This window comes from Pan paniscus, chromosome 2 (genome assembly GCF_029289425.2).
Source record: "Pan paniscus chromosome 2, NHGRI_mPanPan1-v2.0_pri, whole genome shotgun sequence".
NCBI classification, from domain to species: domain Eukaryota; kingdom Metazoa; phylum Chordata; class Mammalia; order Primates; family Hominidae; genus Pan; species Pan paniscus.
Window position 1 is genome coordinate 120807369 of NC_085926.1, and position 14899 is coordinate 120822267.

The window sequence follows — 14899 nt, forward strand, 5'->3', positions numbered from 1 at the left end:
CTGTATGTCAAGTTAGCATCTGTGAGATTTTACAAGAACATAGTCATGAGTACATAAAGAACAGATTTCTTTCCCTTGAATTAAGTGTAGAATTTTTATTATAAGATAGTACATTCCATTAAATTTTATTTATTTTCAATTTAATGTGATAACAGCTTTATCTCTGGGTGGAGGATTAAGAATGAATTTAATTTTTTAATCTCTTTTTTTTGGTCTGGATTTGTATGAGCATGTTTTAATTTTATAATCAGGGGAAAATGTATTTGAAAATTATTCATCTTTTAAATCTTAAAATTGATGTGATTGACCCTAGTCAAGACCATATTTTACTGGTCTGGTATTGAAAACAATTATGTTGGACAGAAAGGAAAGCAGAATTCTAAATTAAGGCCAGAATTGAAAGATAGAATTGATGTGGCCACCTTAACAACCACAGAATTTATAAGTTCTACTGTTGTTTTCAATTGCAAGTAAGTTTTTGAATGTCACTTAGATACTCTTGAAAGATGTATTTTTACCTTACAAGCACACTGGGTTAAGGACTAGATTTGTCCACATTCCTTCTCTGAATTATAGCAGATTTTTGTCTCTCTCCCCTAATACTACTTAATAGTTACTTAGGTATATATGTCTTATCTTCCCTACCAGTCTGAAAATCTGGAGCATGGTTTTGTGCCAACTCCCACTGTGGAACCTAGCACAGGCCCTGAAGAAGGAGTGAATGAATGAATGAAGTATATGTTATCTCCATTTGAGCCACAGTAAACGTTACTTGTTGCCAGTGGTAGTCAGCAATTGTGGTCACTCTTATTCAGCACTTGCTGTAGGAAGGTAGAAGGGCATGTTTTAAATGGAACACGATAATTTGAATAAATATGTCACAGATACCCTTACAAGCCTTGTAAAAATCTGACCTAATTCCTTTTAAGTAAAAGAGGTTTCGTGAAAGGAAACTTACTACAAAATCTAACTATAGACAAATCTATACCTTTAGGCTGGTATTTAAAGTCCGTAATGGTAAATTCATGTTTCTTTTTTACTGGTCATTCCTATTTTAATCAGGAAAATATCTAGTCTTTTTCCTCTTTCCTAGCAAACTTAGAATTTCTTTTATGGCTTTTTATATATCAGAAGAATCTACGTGAAACGTATTTGTAAATATATGTATTAAACTGTTTAATAAATGGAAAGCTAGTTAATTTTGTTCAACCCATGTGTTATAAGTGCTACTGCTGTCTCATTAAAACTTTGTCTTTTTTTTTGAGACAGTCTCACTCTGTCACCCAGACTGGAGTGCAGTGATGCAATTTCAGCTCACTGCAACTTCCATTTCCCAGGTTCAAGTGATTCTCATGCCTCAGCCTCCCAAGTAGCTGGGATTACAGGAGTGAGTCACCACGCCCAACCTCATTAAAACTAAAATTTTCTATTGCAATCTTTCTGTAGTTCACTGGTTGTGATATTACTGTTACCATCTCTACAGAAGAAAAACTGGGTCATTCCAGTCTATCCCAGAGCATACTGTTTTGATACATTTACTTGCTTACATACATCCTCTTGGAGGCTTTTCCTTAGGGAAACTCAGAATATTTAAAATTGCATTATGTCTTTATTAATTGAAGTACTTAGAATAGGGCGAATAAATAACCTCATGACCAGATAACACAAGTTTCAAAATCTTGAAGTTTATGCAATAAACAAAATTTTGAAAATACATTATTCACCTTATCTGAGAACTAGATGTCTAGCAGCCCTATTAGCCACAACTCACCAAGTCATTTTGTACTGAACAGATGAATGCTTTGAAAATGGCATTTTGAAAAATGTTAGCACTTTGTTGAGTTTACTGAAACAGTATAATTTGACTGTTTGACAGAAGTTGCCTTGGGAGAGATTATTTATCTAATTTCATCTAAACTTACTAGAATGCTATGACAGTGATATCAGAAACATGCTGGATGGGGGAGTAAGGAAGGACAACTAGCTAGACAGAAACCCCCAGGGAGTGATAGCTGACCACAAGGTGACTTCAAGTGTTATTTAAAGAAAGGAAACATACCCAGTTGTATTGAAAGGCATGCAACAGCTGGGTCAGTGGCTTATGCCTATAATACCAGCACTTTGGGAGGCCAAGGCAATAGGATCACTTGAGGCCAGGAGTTTCAGATCAGCCTGAGCAACATAGTGAGGCCATGTCCCTACAAAAAATAAAAAAATTACCAGATGTCATGGCATGTTTCTGTAATCCCAGCTATTCAGGGGGCTGAGGTGGGAGGATCACTGGAGCCTGGAAGTTCGAGGCTATAGTGAGCCATGACCACTGCATTCCAACCTGGATGACAGAGTGAGATCCTGTCTCTTAAAAAAAGAAAAAAAAAAGGGGGGGCATTCAACATGTATAGGCTAGAGAGTAATCCTCTTACTATATTTTCATGTCTTTTGCCTCTGTTCTTAACTACTGTTTTCAATTTTATGGACTAAAAGAGACAAAGTCTCGTGCTCAAGGAAGAAAAAGTAGAATATGGATTAAAAGAAGAGAATGGATTTGTGAAAAATCTTAATGTAAGAATCATTAAATGCTGAGGCAGATCATATAATGTTTATCCATGGAGATTTTCAAGAAGAGAAATAAGTCTTGAAGCAGATTCTGTGTTTCTTACAGTTAGAGGGCTTGACTAGGTATCAGTGAGTGTTCCATGATTTAATAGTACCTTACAGCAAAATATGCCTCATCCTCTTTTGGAACCGCAGTTGCATATACTGCGTATTTTAATCAGAAGTAGGTTATGAAGGCCACAGCAGTCACTTTTTTTTTTAGGAAGAAATGTGATGCTGAGAGAAGAGGTACAGCTCAGTGATATAGAAATGTATATATCTGTGTGTGTACACACATACATGTGTATTCTATGTATTCAGCACACTCAAAACCTATGAAAAAACTATATAGTTAGCAAACACTGTGAATGTTTCTTCTGGCTGCTTGTTGTTTCTCTTTATATGTGCCTTCATTTGCAAAAGGTGTATTTTCACTTGTTCAAGTTTAATTGGATTGTGAAATATTTGTAATAAAGGTCTAATATAATAATTCCCAGTTAACTTTCCTAACTTTATCATGAAATAAAAGTTCAGTCAGTATGCACAATAATAAAAGTTTGTCCAGTAAAGTGTGTTAATGTTATAAGCCTACCCTTCAGGGACATTTCTTGATTCTACTCCTTAAGATATAATTCTTGATTCTACTCCTTAAGATAATTATTATCTACTCCTTAAGATAATAAAAATCTGTTGTGTTATTTTGTAATGCTACTTATTTCTTCATAAAACTGTAAACAAATCTATTATTCTTTTCCACCAAGAAGCACCTACGAGTTTTTTGTTTATTTGTTTTTCTTCTGAAACAGTCTCACTCTGTTGTCCAAGCTGGAGTACACTGGTGCGACCTTGGCTCACGGCACCCTCAACCTCCCAGGCTGAAGCTATCCTCCCACCTCAGACTCCCAAGTTACTGACTATGGCGTGTGCCACCATGCCCAGCTAACTTTCGTTGTTGTTTTTTTTTTTTTTTTTTTTGGAGAGATGGGGTTTCGCCACGTTGTCCAGGCTGGTCTCGAACTCCTGAGCTTAAGCGATTTGCCCACCTTGGCCTCCCAAAATGTTGGGATTGCAGATGTGAGCCCCATGCCTGGCAAGATTTTTGTTTTTAATATCCTGGTTAAGTTCTCCTCCCTACATGTATTTAAATCTGTTATTGATCTACTTAAATGAACTTTAGGCATCATCTAATATAATTTATCATTGAGTAAGTGAATCTCTTCTATCACATCCCAGGTATATGTTCACCTGTCTACAACTTAAATATCTCCCACAAGAGAAGACATTACCTGTTTTGTTGTTAGCTCTGGGGCCTAGAATGTTCATCCTCCCAGTGAGTTATAACTGACTTGGAGCAACATAGCTTGCAGAGAACAAGTCAACTCCCTTTCTCTTCCACTGACAGCCCTCAAAACATTTGAAGACAGCTGTCATGTCTGACCTTAGCTTTTAATCTAACCATCCCCCCCTGCCCCCGACCCCATTCTTAGGACCATTCCTCATCGGATGTGGATTCCACACCACTGACCTGCCGGATGACTCTCTTCTAAACCTATCATAGATTGCTAGGGTCCTCCTTAAAACATTTTACTAGAATTTAGCACACTTTTCCTGCTGCATTCAGCACCAAGGCTGTTGCTTCTCATGGTTAGACATGCTTTTTTTTTTTTTTTTTTTTGGAGAGAGGAATATAATTATCATCTTAACACTGTGCATATAAATGGTTGCTGGGGCAGCAGGTGTCCATCATATTCCTTAGAGTATAAGAGTGATCTGAGGATAGAGTGTGTTTTATTTACTGCTCTAACATAGCAGCCTCCACATAATAGGTATCTGATAAGTCATTTTGAAGAAAGGCTTAAGCTAAGTTTTCCCTCTTATATACTTAAACAATTTGGGGCCAGTTTTATATTTAATGTGATTAAAATTCATCTTTTTGTTTGTAACCTTTTGATGTTCTTTGTTTTTGTTTCTGTCATATAATGTGCAGTCACTTCCAGCTTTTGTGCTGAATACGTATTTGGGAAATAGGCCTTTCATGTCAATACCATTGGATTAAAAAATACCAGGCCTTGTTACTTTTTTTTTTTTCACTGTGACACAGTGAATTGGCAGAAAACATGCTAGAGTCTGTAAGCCTTAATCATATTATTAGCACTGATAATTTACACTATTTCTAAATAAGCTGTTTTTTTACTTTCAGATCTTTGGTAACTTCAACTGTAAAATACTTTACCTGCCTCAAAGAGCTGATAGGATGATCAAATAAGATAATATATGTGAAAGCAGTTTTTAAAATATTTTTGGAAATTATATAAATCCAAGATTATTAAGTTGTAATTGTTATTGCTGTCTTGAGAATCTCGTTAGATGTTGATAGAATAGTTCTTATTCTTATCTGTGATGTTTTATAACCACTGATCCCCTAAGTTTTTAGTGTAACTTTAGTTAATAAAAATGTATTCAGGCCAAGCACGGTGGCTCACGCCTGTAATCCCAGCACTTTGGGAGGCCAAGACAGGCGGATCACAAGGTCAGGAAATCGAGACCATCCTGGCTAACACGGTGAAACCCTGTCTCTAGTAAGAATACAAAAAATTAGCCGGGCATGGTGGTGGGCGCCTGTAGTCCCAGCTACTTGGGAGGCTGAGGCAGGAGAATGGCGTGAACCCAGGAGGCAGAGCTTTCAGTGAGCCGAGATCACGCCACTGTACTCCAGCCTGGGCAACAGAGCGAGACTCCGTCTCCAAAAAAAAAAAAGTATTCACACATAGTTTTGTTTCCCTAAAGTTTAGTAATTTGGTTTTTTATGGGCACAAGGGTGGGGAGGAGTATTTTCAGGGTTATGATCCAAGTCATGTGCTTGAAATACATTCATTTTTAACTGTAGTTTGTGCTACACAGGACTTTGTTTTTTACCATTTAAAGTGTGGGCCCATGAAATTTTATTAGCTTTTTATTAGAAAAAAAATCTGCATCAGCACTTCAGTTGTGTTTGTTCTGCTGAATTACCTTGAATTTTTAATTGAAAGGCAGTTGATTGTAATTTTAGTATCAGTATTATACAAAGTTATGGAAATATTTAATGATCATGTAGTTTGAACCCTCTATGACAAGCAGGAAATTATCTTGTCTGCCTGACTTTTAATAGATGACATTCACCCACTGAATGTATGAGAACTGAAAACCCAAATGGAAGTCAAATTCAGACTTGGAATAATCAGCCTCTGCTTTATGCATGCCCCAGAACACTGGAATATATTAAATCAGTCCTGACACAGCTACCTTCCCCCATTCTGATAATGAAGATCTCAATCTAACCCCTTCCTGGGTAAATTATTGTGATTCTTTACTTTCCGCAATAGTAAGTGATTTCCACATGTCTATCCATTGTAATAGAAACCTCTTGGTCATCACTTTTATAGTAATACGAGAAGCAAACACCAAGACTGAGACAATTGAATGAAAATCTCTAATTTTTGATTACTGGCCTCTGAAGTTATATCATCCATTTATCCTACATATAGTAGCCCATTTGTCCTCCATATAGTAGGAATTCTAACAAATGAAGTGGGAAAATCTTCATGTCAAGGATCCTGCGCCAAGGCTGTGTTATGTGGCTCCTGGGTATAGACATCAGCTCTTTGGGTCAGCTCACCTGGTGATAACCATTTCTGAGCTAATGAGCTCACAAACTCACATGAAGTGGAGTTGTGTCCGCTGTCCATTCATTTGTTCATAATGAAATTTCTTTTAATTTTATTAAATAAGCTATACACATAGTAAAAAATTCAAATTCAAGTAGTAGAAAAAGAGTATAGAGTGAAAAGTCTCTACTCTCCTGTGACCCCCCCCAGTTTTCCTCTCTAAAGGCAAATCTGATTGCCAGTTTCTTCTGTATTCTCCCAGGGAATTCTGTATATTTACAGATAGATAACGTGTATGTGCCGTTTATTTTAATATAACATACTTTTCAGCACCTTTTTCACTTATGTATCTTAGTTATTAATATTATTATAATACATACAGAGGTGCCTCATTTTTAATTGTATAATATTTCTTTGGATGTTTTATAAATTTTTAACCAACCAACACTGCCCCCATTGGGGGATACTTAGTTTGTTTTGAATCTTTTCACACTATATTTTTTTGGGTAAGTGTTCTTTGTATACCTATACCTGCATAGCAGTAGGATAAATTCCTAGGCATGGAATTGCTAGGTCAAAGAGTAATTACATTATTTATTTTGATAGACATTTCCAAATTACTCACCAGAAGATGAGCTATTTACAGTTTCATCAGGAATGTTTAACCACAATAAAAATTTTATCTTTCCAACGACAGTTAATTATCCCTCATCTTCCAAGTTCCTCCCAGGATTTAGATACATAAAAAGCCAAAATCCAAATATTCTTAATAAGCATGAAATGAGGGCCAAGGGAGTTGTATGGTCTTGAGGTCTCAGGGTTTTCAGACAGAGCCCCCTGCTTCCCCGTCAGATGTATCAGAAGAGACTGGACTCTTCTGACACATCCCATGCCTCTTTCTTTGTACCATGCTTGATTTAAAAAATCATTAAAGTCAAATCTCACTTTTCAAGACTCTATATTGATAGTTCCCTTTCAGTGTGTTCTTATTATATTTTCATTATTTTACCACATAGAATTATTCTATTAACCAGATTGTGATTATTTTTCGATTATTACATTTTAATTTGATTACAAATTGTGTGTAGGAGTACATTTCCTTCAGAAATAAAAATGTAGAAAGTATTATTTCAAAACATGTTTCCTAAAAACAGCTAATTCCATTGGAATTTGGGAATCTTTACTCAGAAGTAGCACTTGCTGGTCCTTAAGAGCTTGATTTCTCTCCTGTTACTTCAGTATTTTCTTGTTTTAAACTCTTAGGCTCATCTAGGTTTTGGTCAATGGTTCTCTGTCCTCTGACTACCACTGACTGATGAATAAATTTTTATTTAAAAAAAAACTTTATTATTTTTATCATTATTATTATTTGGAGAAACAGGGTCTCACCATGTTACCCAGGCTGGTCTCGAACTCCTGGGCTCAAGCAGCCCTGCCTCAGCCTCCCAAAGGGATTACAGGCATGAGCCATCATGCCAGCTTGATCGATAGATTATTCTAGGCCAGGTGCAGTGGCTCACACTTGTAATCCCAGCACTTTGGGGGGCCAAGGCAGGTGGATCACTTGAGGTCAGGAGTTCGAGACCAGCCTGGCCAACATGGTGAAACCCCGTCGCTACTAAAAATACAAAAAAAAATTAGCTTGGCATGGTGGCACGAACCTGTAATCCCACATACTCAGGAGGCTGAGGCAGGAGAATCACTTGAACCAGGGAGGTGGAAGTTGCAGTGAGCCGAGATCACACCACTGCACTTTAGCCTGGGCAACAGAGCAAGACTCCATCTCAACAATAATAATAATAATAATAATTAATTAATTAATAATTCTAAAGTGTTTTAGAAATACAATACTCTATAGAAGCCACCAGTGATATTCCATCCCTAGATTTCCTAATGTACCACTAATGAGTCATATGTAAGTAGAAAATGTGATTGATTTATTTGATCTACATCTAGCAAATATATTGTGAACATGAAGTATTAGGTTACATTTTAAGAATCTCTTGAAAATTATGTCACATTTTAAATGGTATTTATCATAGCTATCAGATGCTTCCCAAGTAATTGTGCAAAAAATTTGGTCACTGCCTTAGCCAGCAGTATGTTCTTTATTCACTAAGTGATTCTTTTGTTATCTATTTCCATATCTATCTTCTATTCAAAGAAACAGAGTAATTACCAACTATTTGTATTATCAGAATATACTAAATATTTTGTAATCCCCGAAGACTAATGTAATTGGAGGGGAAGCAAGAGTGGAGGTTAATTAGAGAAATTATATTAGAAATCAGTGTGTACTATTTTTTTTTTTTTTTTACCCCTTCAACAGTGTCATGGACTGTTAATGATTGCATCAGTTATGGTAAACTCTGGTAATCTGATATGTTCTGTGAGTGTGTGAATAATACATAACAGATTTAATGTAACTTCCTTACTTTCTGCAGTTCCCATACAGGATTGTTTTTTTCCTTAACAAATATTTTTATTAAAAATATTTTCCTTGTAACCTTAAACTTAGGATAAATTCTACTTATTATTATCAGTGAATATGATATACTTATTAGGATATAGGGACATGTTTTAGGTTTCTAAATAAGGTATCATTCTTTCCTTTTGGGTTCTGTTTTCACCTTCAAGTTAAAATTAACAAGGGTTTATAGACAGACAGTAGTAGCAATGATTAAAATTAATTGTAGTATATTTCCCCAGACTTTCTTATAAGAATAATATCCTTATTCAATAGACTTTGCCACAGAATAGTGTTAATAGACTTTTTATGCTTTGATTGGGGATCCTAGTCACTATTAATTGTACATTTCTGGATGAAATCTTTTTCTGTGTTTCAAAAAAGTTACTTATTGAAAAAAAAAGTTGACCTAAAACCCATTCCAAAATTGAGGACTAATTCCATTGTGTTTCTCAAGAAATTACCTACTGCATAATGTTTATTTTGTGCTTGAAAGCAATTATTAACTAATCTCTTTAAATATGTAATTTTCAGTAACATTTAATGTTTCTGACATTTATTCTTAGATTTTACGCTCTCTTTCTAAAATTATGGAACAAGTCTACAGGAATGTGACCAAGTAGGAGAAGAATCCTTTTAATTATATGATAGTGGTAAATTGTTTTGTGCTCTGGAATAATCCACCAGAAAGGTAAAGGAGATAAACTGGTACCCATCCAGCAATAAAAATGGTTTTGTATCTACTCCAGAAAACCACAGCAAAGAGCTGGCAGATGTGTGATGCTTTGTCAAACTTTATCAACTACCTTTGAAAAGAAGAAATTTTTGAGTCAATACTTAGGAAAGAGAACACCCCGAAGATCTGTCTGATATGACTCACTGCCGCTAGTGTGAAACTAAAATGTTTGTGTTTTTATTTTAGTGACATTGTATGCCTCCTGTATTCTCCTGGGAGTGTTCTTGAATAGCAGTGTGCCTATATTTTTTGAGCTTTTTGTGGAAACTGTCTACCCAGTTCCAGAAGGAATTACTTGTGGAGTTGTCACTTTTTTAAGTAATATGTTTATGGGAGTACTTTTATTTTTTCTCACATTTTATCATACAGGTAAGAAATTTGATTTTTTATTTACTATCTAAATGTGTTACAAGAAAAGTTTGGGTCACTAGTGTATAGAAGTTTTTATATGGAGAAGTCTCACCAAGGCAAATTACTTTATGTGAACTTCCATTGCCAGTAAAAGAAAAATTCCTCAGTTGTTTTTCTTAAAATGCATTCTAGCTCAAGTGCACCCTCACTCTTCTCTGCCCCGCCCCTGTACTCCCCCACCCCCGAATTTCTGAATTAATTAACCTGGGCTGGAGCCCAGTATTTGTATTTTTAAAATCCTCCCCACCCCCACGCCTTACCCTACCAGGTGATTCAAATATGTAGATTCTCATTGAGAACCTCTGGTCTATTGCTTTTTAAAAACTACTTCGAAGCTCTCTTAACACAGGGTGTAAATTAATGTTAGGGGTGTATATGGAGTTTAAAGCCTGAGGGATGAATGAGAGGATGTCACCCAATGTAAGGAATGCTCTAAAATGTGACACTCCAAGAGGCTGAATTGTTTATAGGAGTGTTTCTGACAGGGTTATAACTGAAATAATAACTGTGCTAACCTCCTTGACTGGAAAGCAAATTTTGAAACTTTTTTTTTTTTTTGAGACAGAATCTCACTCAGTTGCCCAGGCTGGAGTGCAGTGGCACGATCTCAACTCACTGCAACCTCTGCCTCCCGGGCTAAAGCGATTCTCCCGCCTCAGCCTCCTGAGTAGCTGGGACTACAGGCAGGTGCCACCATGCCTGACTCATTTTTGTGTTTTTAGTAGAGACGGGGTTTCACTGTGTTGGCCAGGCTGGTCTGGAGCTCCTGACCTCAAGTAATCCACCCACCTCAGCCTCCCAAAGTGCTGGGATTACAGGCATGAGCCGCTGTGCCTGGCCAGAAACTTTCAAAGCCAGTGTGAAACCTAATTATCCCTGGGTTTTGGACAACTTCTGGCATAGCACTTTCACCCAACAGCAAAAAGTGTCCATAGGATAGATGAATTTCTTAATATAATGAACAGTACATTAGATTGTTTCTGTCAATCAGTAATGCAGGTAAAGTAGGTCTTTGCTAAACCTGATACAAGTTTGGTTTATCATATGAAGGAGAGTGATATTAATGAAGTCAGAAGGCCACTCTTTGTTGTCCTGGAAACACGTGCTTCCTTTAGGGAAAAGTGCCATCACCAGCAATCAGGTTCTGTGCTTCCAATTAGTTTTCTCAACAGCGAAGTCTGACAATCATTACATATCAGCTTTAATCCACTTCAGTTGTATCACAATTTAAATTAAGTGGCTTATTGCCTGTCTGCCTGGTAAAGCATCGGAGATGGCTGTGATCCCCCCTGGGATGGTAGAAGCAGTTTTCCAGCCAATGGGCACAGCTTTGCTTAGTGGTTGGTGCCGCCCAGCAGAGCATGGTTTTTCCTGTCAGCTAGAAATAGAGTTTTGTCCTCTCAGTATTTAAAAAGAACAACAGCAGGTGCCAGATAATGTTATCCCCCAATAAATCTTTTGCTTATGGTCTCTAGGATATAACAAACACATTTTTGTTGATCAGTTTAAGGCAGAGAAGACACCAATAATGGAAACTGCCCTAAACTGTCTTACTGCAGCAGAGCTCCATGCACACCTGACCATTTTGCCTGGCCAGTAGTTTATCTCTGTCACTCTCCTGGGTCCTGCTGCGGTTTTGACTTGTTTAACAGCATCTGGTGTCTGGAGTGAATTAAATGGAACCGACGTCAGTCAGTGCTCATTCCTCATTTTGCAAATTATAGTGACCAGATACAAGCAGATATTTTATTTCTTTGGCAGAGGGAGCAGAAAGAACACTTAGCACTATTTCTGCCCATTTCTGATATAATCAAGGATTTTTCTAGCTGGGAGAAACAAAACTTCCCTCTTTTTGGTCAGTTTCTGACCACGTGTTCTTATACATGTTTGTGTAGATGTTAAAAAGTTTCCATCTAAACTTTGTGACTATTGTGAACAAAAGTGAAACTTATTTTTCAAATAATTTCAATGTTTCTTTTAGATTCAAGGAGTACATGTGCAGGATTGTTACATGGGTATATTGCATGACAATGAGGTTTGGGACATGAATGATCCCATCACCCAGGTAGTGAGCATAGTACCCTATGAAACTATAAATAATCATTAATTTTAATCCACCAAGGTGGTTTCCAGGAAAAGGTCTCATTAAATTTTGGCATTTTAGGCAGTTAATGAGAAGATACCTGTAAAAGAGCCAAGCCCAGGGCACAGCTGGCACCCACCAATGTTTGTTTTGTTTCTTCTAGATAATTAGCTGACTGATGCTAGGAATTTAAATATCTAGTCTTCCATTGTAAAGAAATGCTTTTATAGGTGTATTTATGAGTGTGCATAATGAATACACAAAAACATCATCCACATCTCTCTAGGGCTAAAGTTACTAGAACCATGAAATCTGTGTTGAAACTCTTTTTAGTAGGATTAATTGATCTTCCCCTAAAAGTCCTGCAGCAGAGGTCCAAATTCTTTGTGGTCTCAGGTATGATTATACACAAATTGCAAATCTAAAAATTCTGTAAAACTGTTTCCTAACAATAACTGTTAGTTCCGCAGCCTAGTACCCTAAACATTTTATATGATAAACTGAACCCCCTTCCATTAAAGCCAGTGTTCATATGTCATTATTCAGTTATTTTGAAACTTGAAAACTCATCCAGAAGTTAATTATATGTCAAAATTCAACTATTAGTTATGTGATTAGAAGGCCTGAATTTTTTAGGGGTGGGGGAGACAGGGTCTTGCTCTGTCACCCAGTCTGGAGTACAGTGGCACCATTATGGCTCACTGCAACGTTGGCCTCCCAGCCTCAAGTGATCCTCCCACCTCAGCCTCCCAAGTAGCTGGGACCACAAGCATGTGCCACCAAACCTGGCTAATTTTTTGTATTTTTTGTAGAGATGGGGTTCTGCCATGTTGCCCATGCTGGTGTTGAACGCCTGGGCTCAAGCAATCCACCTGCCTTGGCCTCCCAAAGTGCTGAGATTACAGGTGTGAGCCACCACACCCAGCCTAGAAGTCCTGATTTTTAATCATCATAAAGATCTGTGGTTTTTTAAGTCACTTCTCAAGGAAGTACTAAACTTCCTGACTAGGGTTTTTCCCCCTACAGTGTGCTATCTGATAAATGAATACATCAGATAATTTTTCAGGGCTATACAGACTAACCCCAAAATGACCATAATGGAATGTCTTGCCTAGCAAGCTAGGTTCTGCTGGCAATTTGCTTGCAGATTAGAGCCATTGCAGTCATTGAGGGCAAATGCGGTTCAGGCTCCTATACCAATGCCACTGGCTTATTTGGAGCCCTGGGTCACAGGGTCTCCACCTCCTATTTCAGTTCTGCTTTGGGTACCTGGAACCTTGTCAGAAGTTTTTTAGAGTTTTACTGACTTGGATTTTTCAAGGTCACTTTAAAAAAAAAAGTTGTTACTTGCTCCCTAATATAAACATATTTGTAAAACGGAGTTGCTTCCTGTGTTTGTTTTGAGAATCCCATTGAGTTGACATAGCACGGTGATGCTTTATTCTAATGATGTCACATAGAAAAATCAATTTGAGAATGCTGTTATATCCTTTATGTGCTCTGCAATGTATTCTGTTTAATATTCTGAAGTTTGTGTTATCTGTTACTTTTTGTTCCAGAAGCTTTGCAGCGGGTTTTGCTAAAAGCATCATGATTTTTATCTCAGCTCTTTCATTTTAAAGTGGCTGACCATGAATGTGAGGCTGTGTTGTCACTCAAAAGATTCAGGGGCCTGGCAGAGGTGGGAGGCATTGACTAATGGTTACCAGGAAAACAAAGAGCAGGTGCAACAGATGTGGACTAGTGAGAAGTAATTTTATATCTAAGAAGCAGAATAATGGAATGTGATGGTAAGATCTACTGGGTAATTGATGTGGAATGAAGATAGCAGGGCATTATCCTGGGAAATCATGGGGTCAGCTGGCTGCTCACCTTGAGTGAGAAAGGAGACAATCTTGTTAAATCATCATAAAAGAAAATAGGAAGTTTGTTCTGGAGAGTGGTAGCTGGAAACAGACAAGTACTTATAAGTGGTAGAAACCGAAAGCGTGGCGCCACTGTAGGGAAAGATGAGGTGAAAAGTACAACAGTGCTTCCAGAAGAAAAAGTAAGAGGATGAGCAAAATCCCAATTAATTCAGTCCCAACAGAGCCTCACCATTTGGTGCAGAGCCCACTTCACTGAGTAAAGTCAAGCACCTGTCTAAACTATAAGTTGGCAGAATGAGCACTCCGACTGCTGTGTAGTAGACAGTAGAGACACAGCAGAAGTATGGGGCAGACTGTAGGCCCCTGCCTTCAAGTGTGGATTTATATTTTATCTAGTGAAAGGCAAAGGGAAGGAGTATTAGAAAACCATGCTCATTTTAAAAGATGAAAAGAATTATAATACAAAAATTTCAGTGGCTCACGATTCTGTTAGTTCATCTACATCAGGGTCAGAAAGGGGATCAGGAAGGACAGCAGCTGACTTTGCTACTGCCAAGTCAAATTAGATTTTTAAGCAAGTCATTTCCTTGCTTATTAGAGCACCTAAACAGTGGTTTATGTGAATGGTTTTCAGCAGGAAAATGTAGAGGTTCCCCTATCTCTGACTTTTTGCTTTCTAAAAAGGCAAATAATTTCGAAGAACACTTGTAGTTGATTGAGACAAGTGAATTTACTGAGAGGTGGATTTGACTTTTCAGAGAGAGGCACACAGTAAAAACCAGTCAACAAACCGTGGCGCTAAAGAGCAATTATGAGACGTTTTTAGAGATTTCATCTGAACCTATGTAGAAGAAATGATTTTACAATTCTAATAGTAACTCTGAAATAAAAGATCTGTTTTGACAATATTTGAAGTGTTTCTCAGTTTAAGAAAAGCAAGGACAAGCTGATTGTTGCTATGTGTGTTGCTCTAGTTCCCCATAAAATACAGTCTCTAAGATATAGCAACTATCGTTGTAAACTGTTTTGTCAATTACCATACTTTTTTTTAATCTGTTGCTTAAAACTCGACCCTGAAGTCCAAGTTCTCCCTTT

At 37.3% G+C, this 14899-nt stretch overlaps 1 protein-coding gene across 2 annotated transcripts in view; it reads left to right on the forward strand.

The window, feature by feature from the left end:
* SLC49A4 (solute carrier family 49 member 4) overlaps window positions 1-14899 on the forward strand; it is a 96779-nt gene that overhangs the window by 67153 nt on the left and 14727 nt on the right. For both annotated transcript variants that reach the window (XR_010111457.1, XM_034957189.3), the window contains exon 8: window positions 9629-9811. Coding sequence is in view for 1 of the 2 variants with exons in the window: in XM_034957189.3 (XP_034813080.1) it covers window positions 9629-9811 (183 nt within the window). In the remaining variant the exon portion in view is untranslated. The remainder of the gene's footprint in view (window positions 1-9628; window positions 9812-14899) is intronic.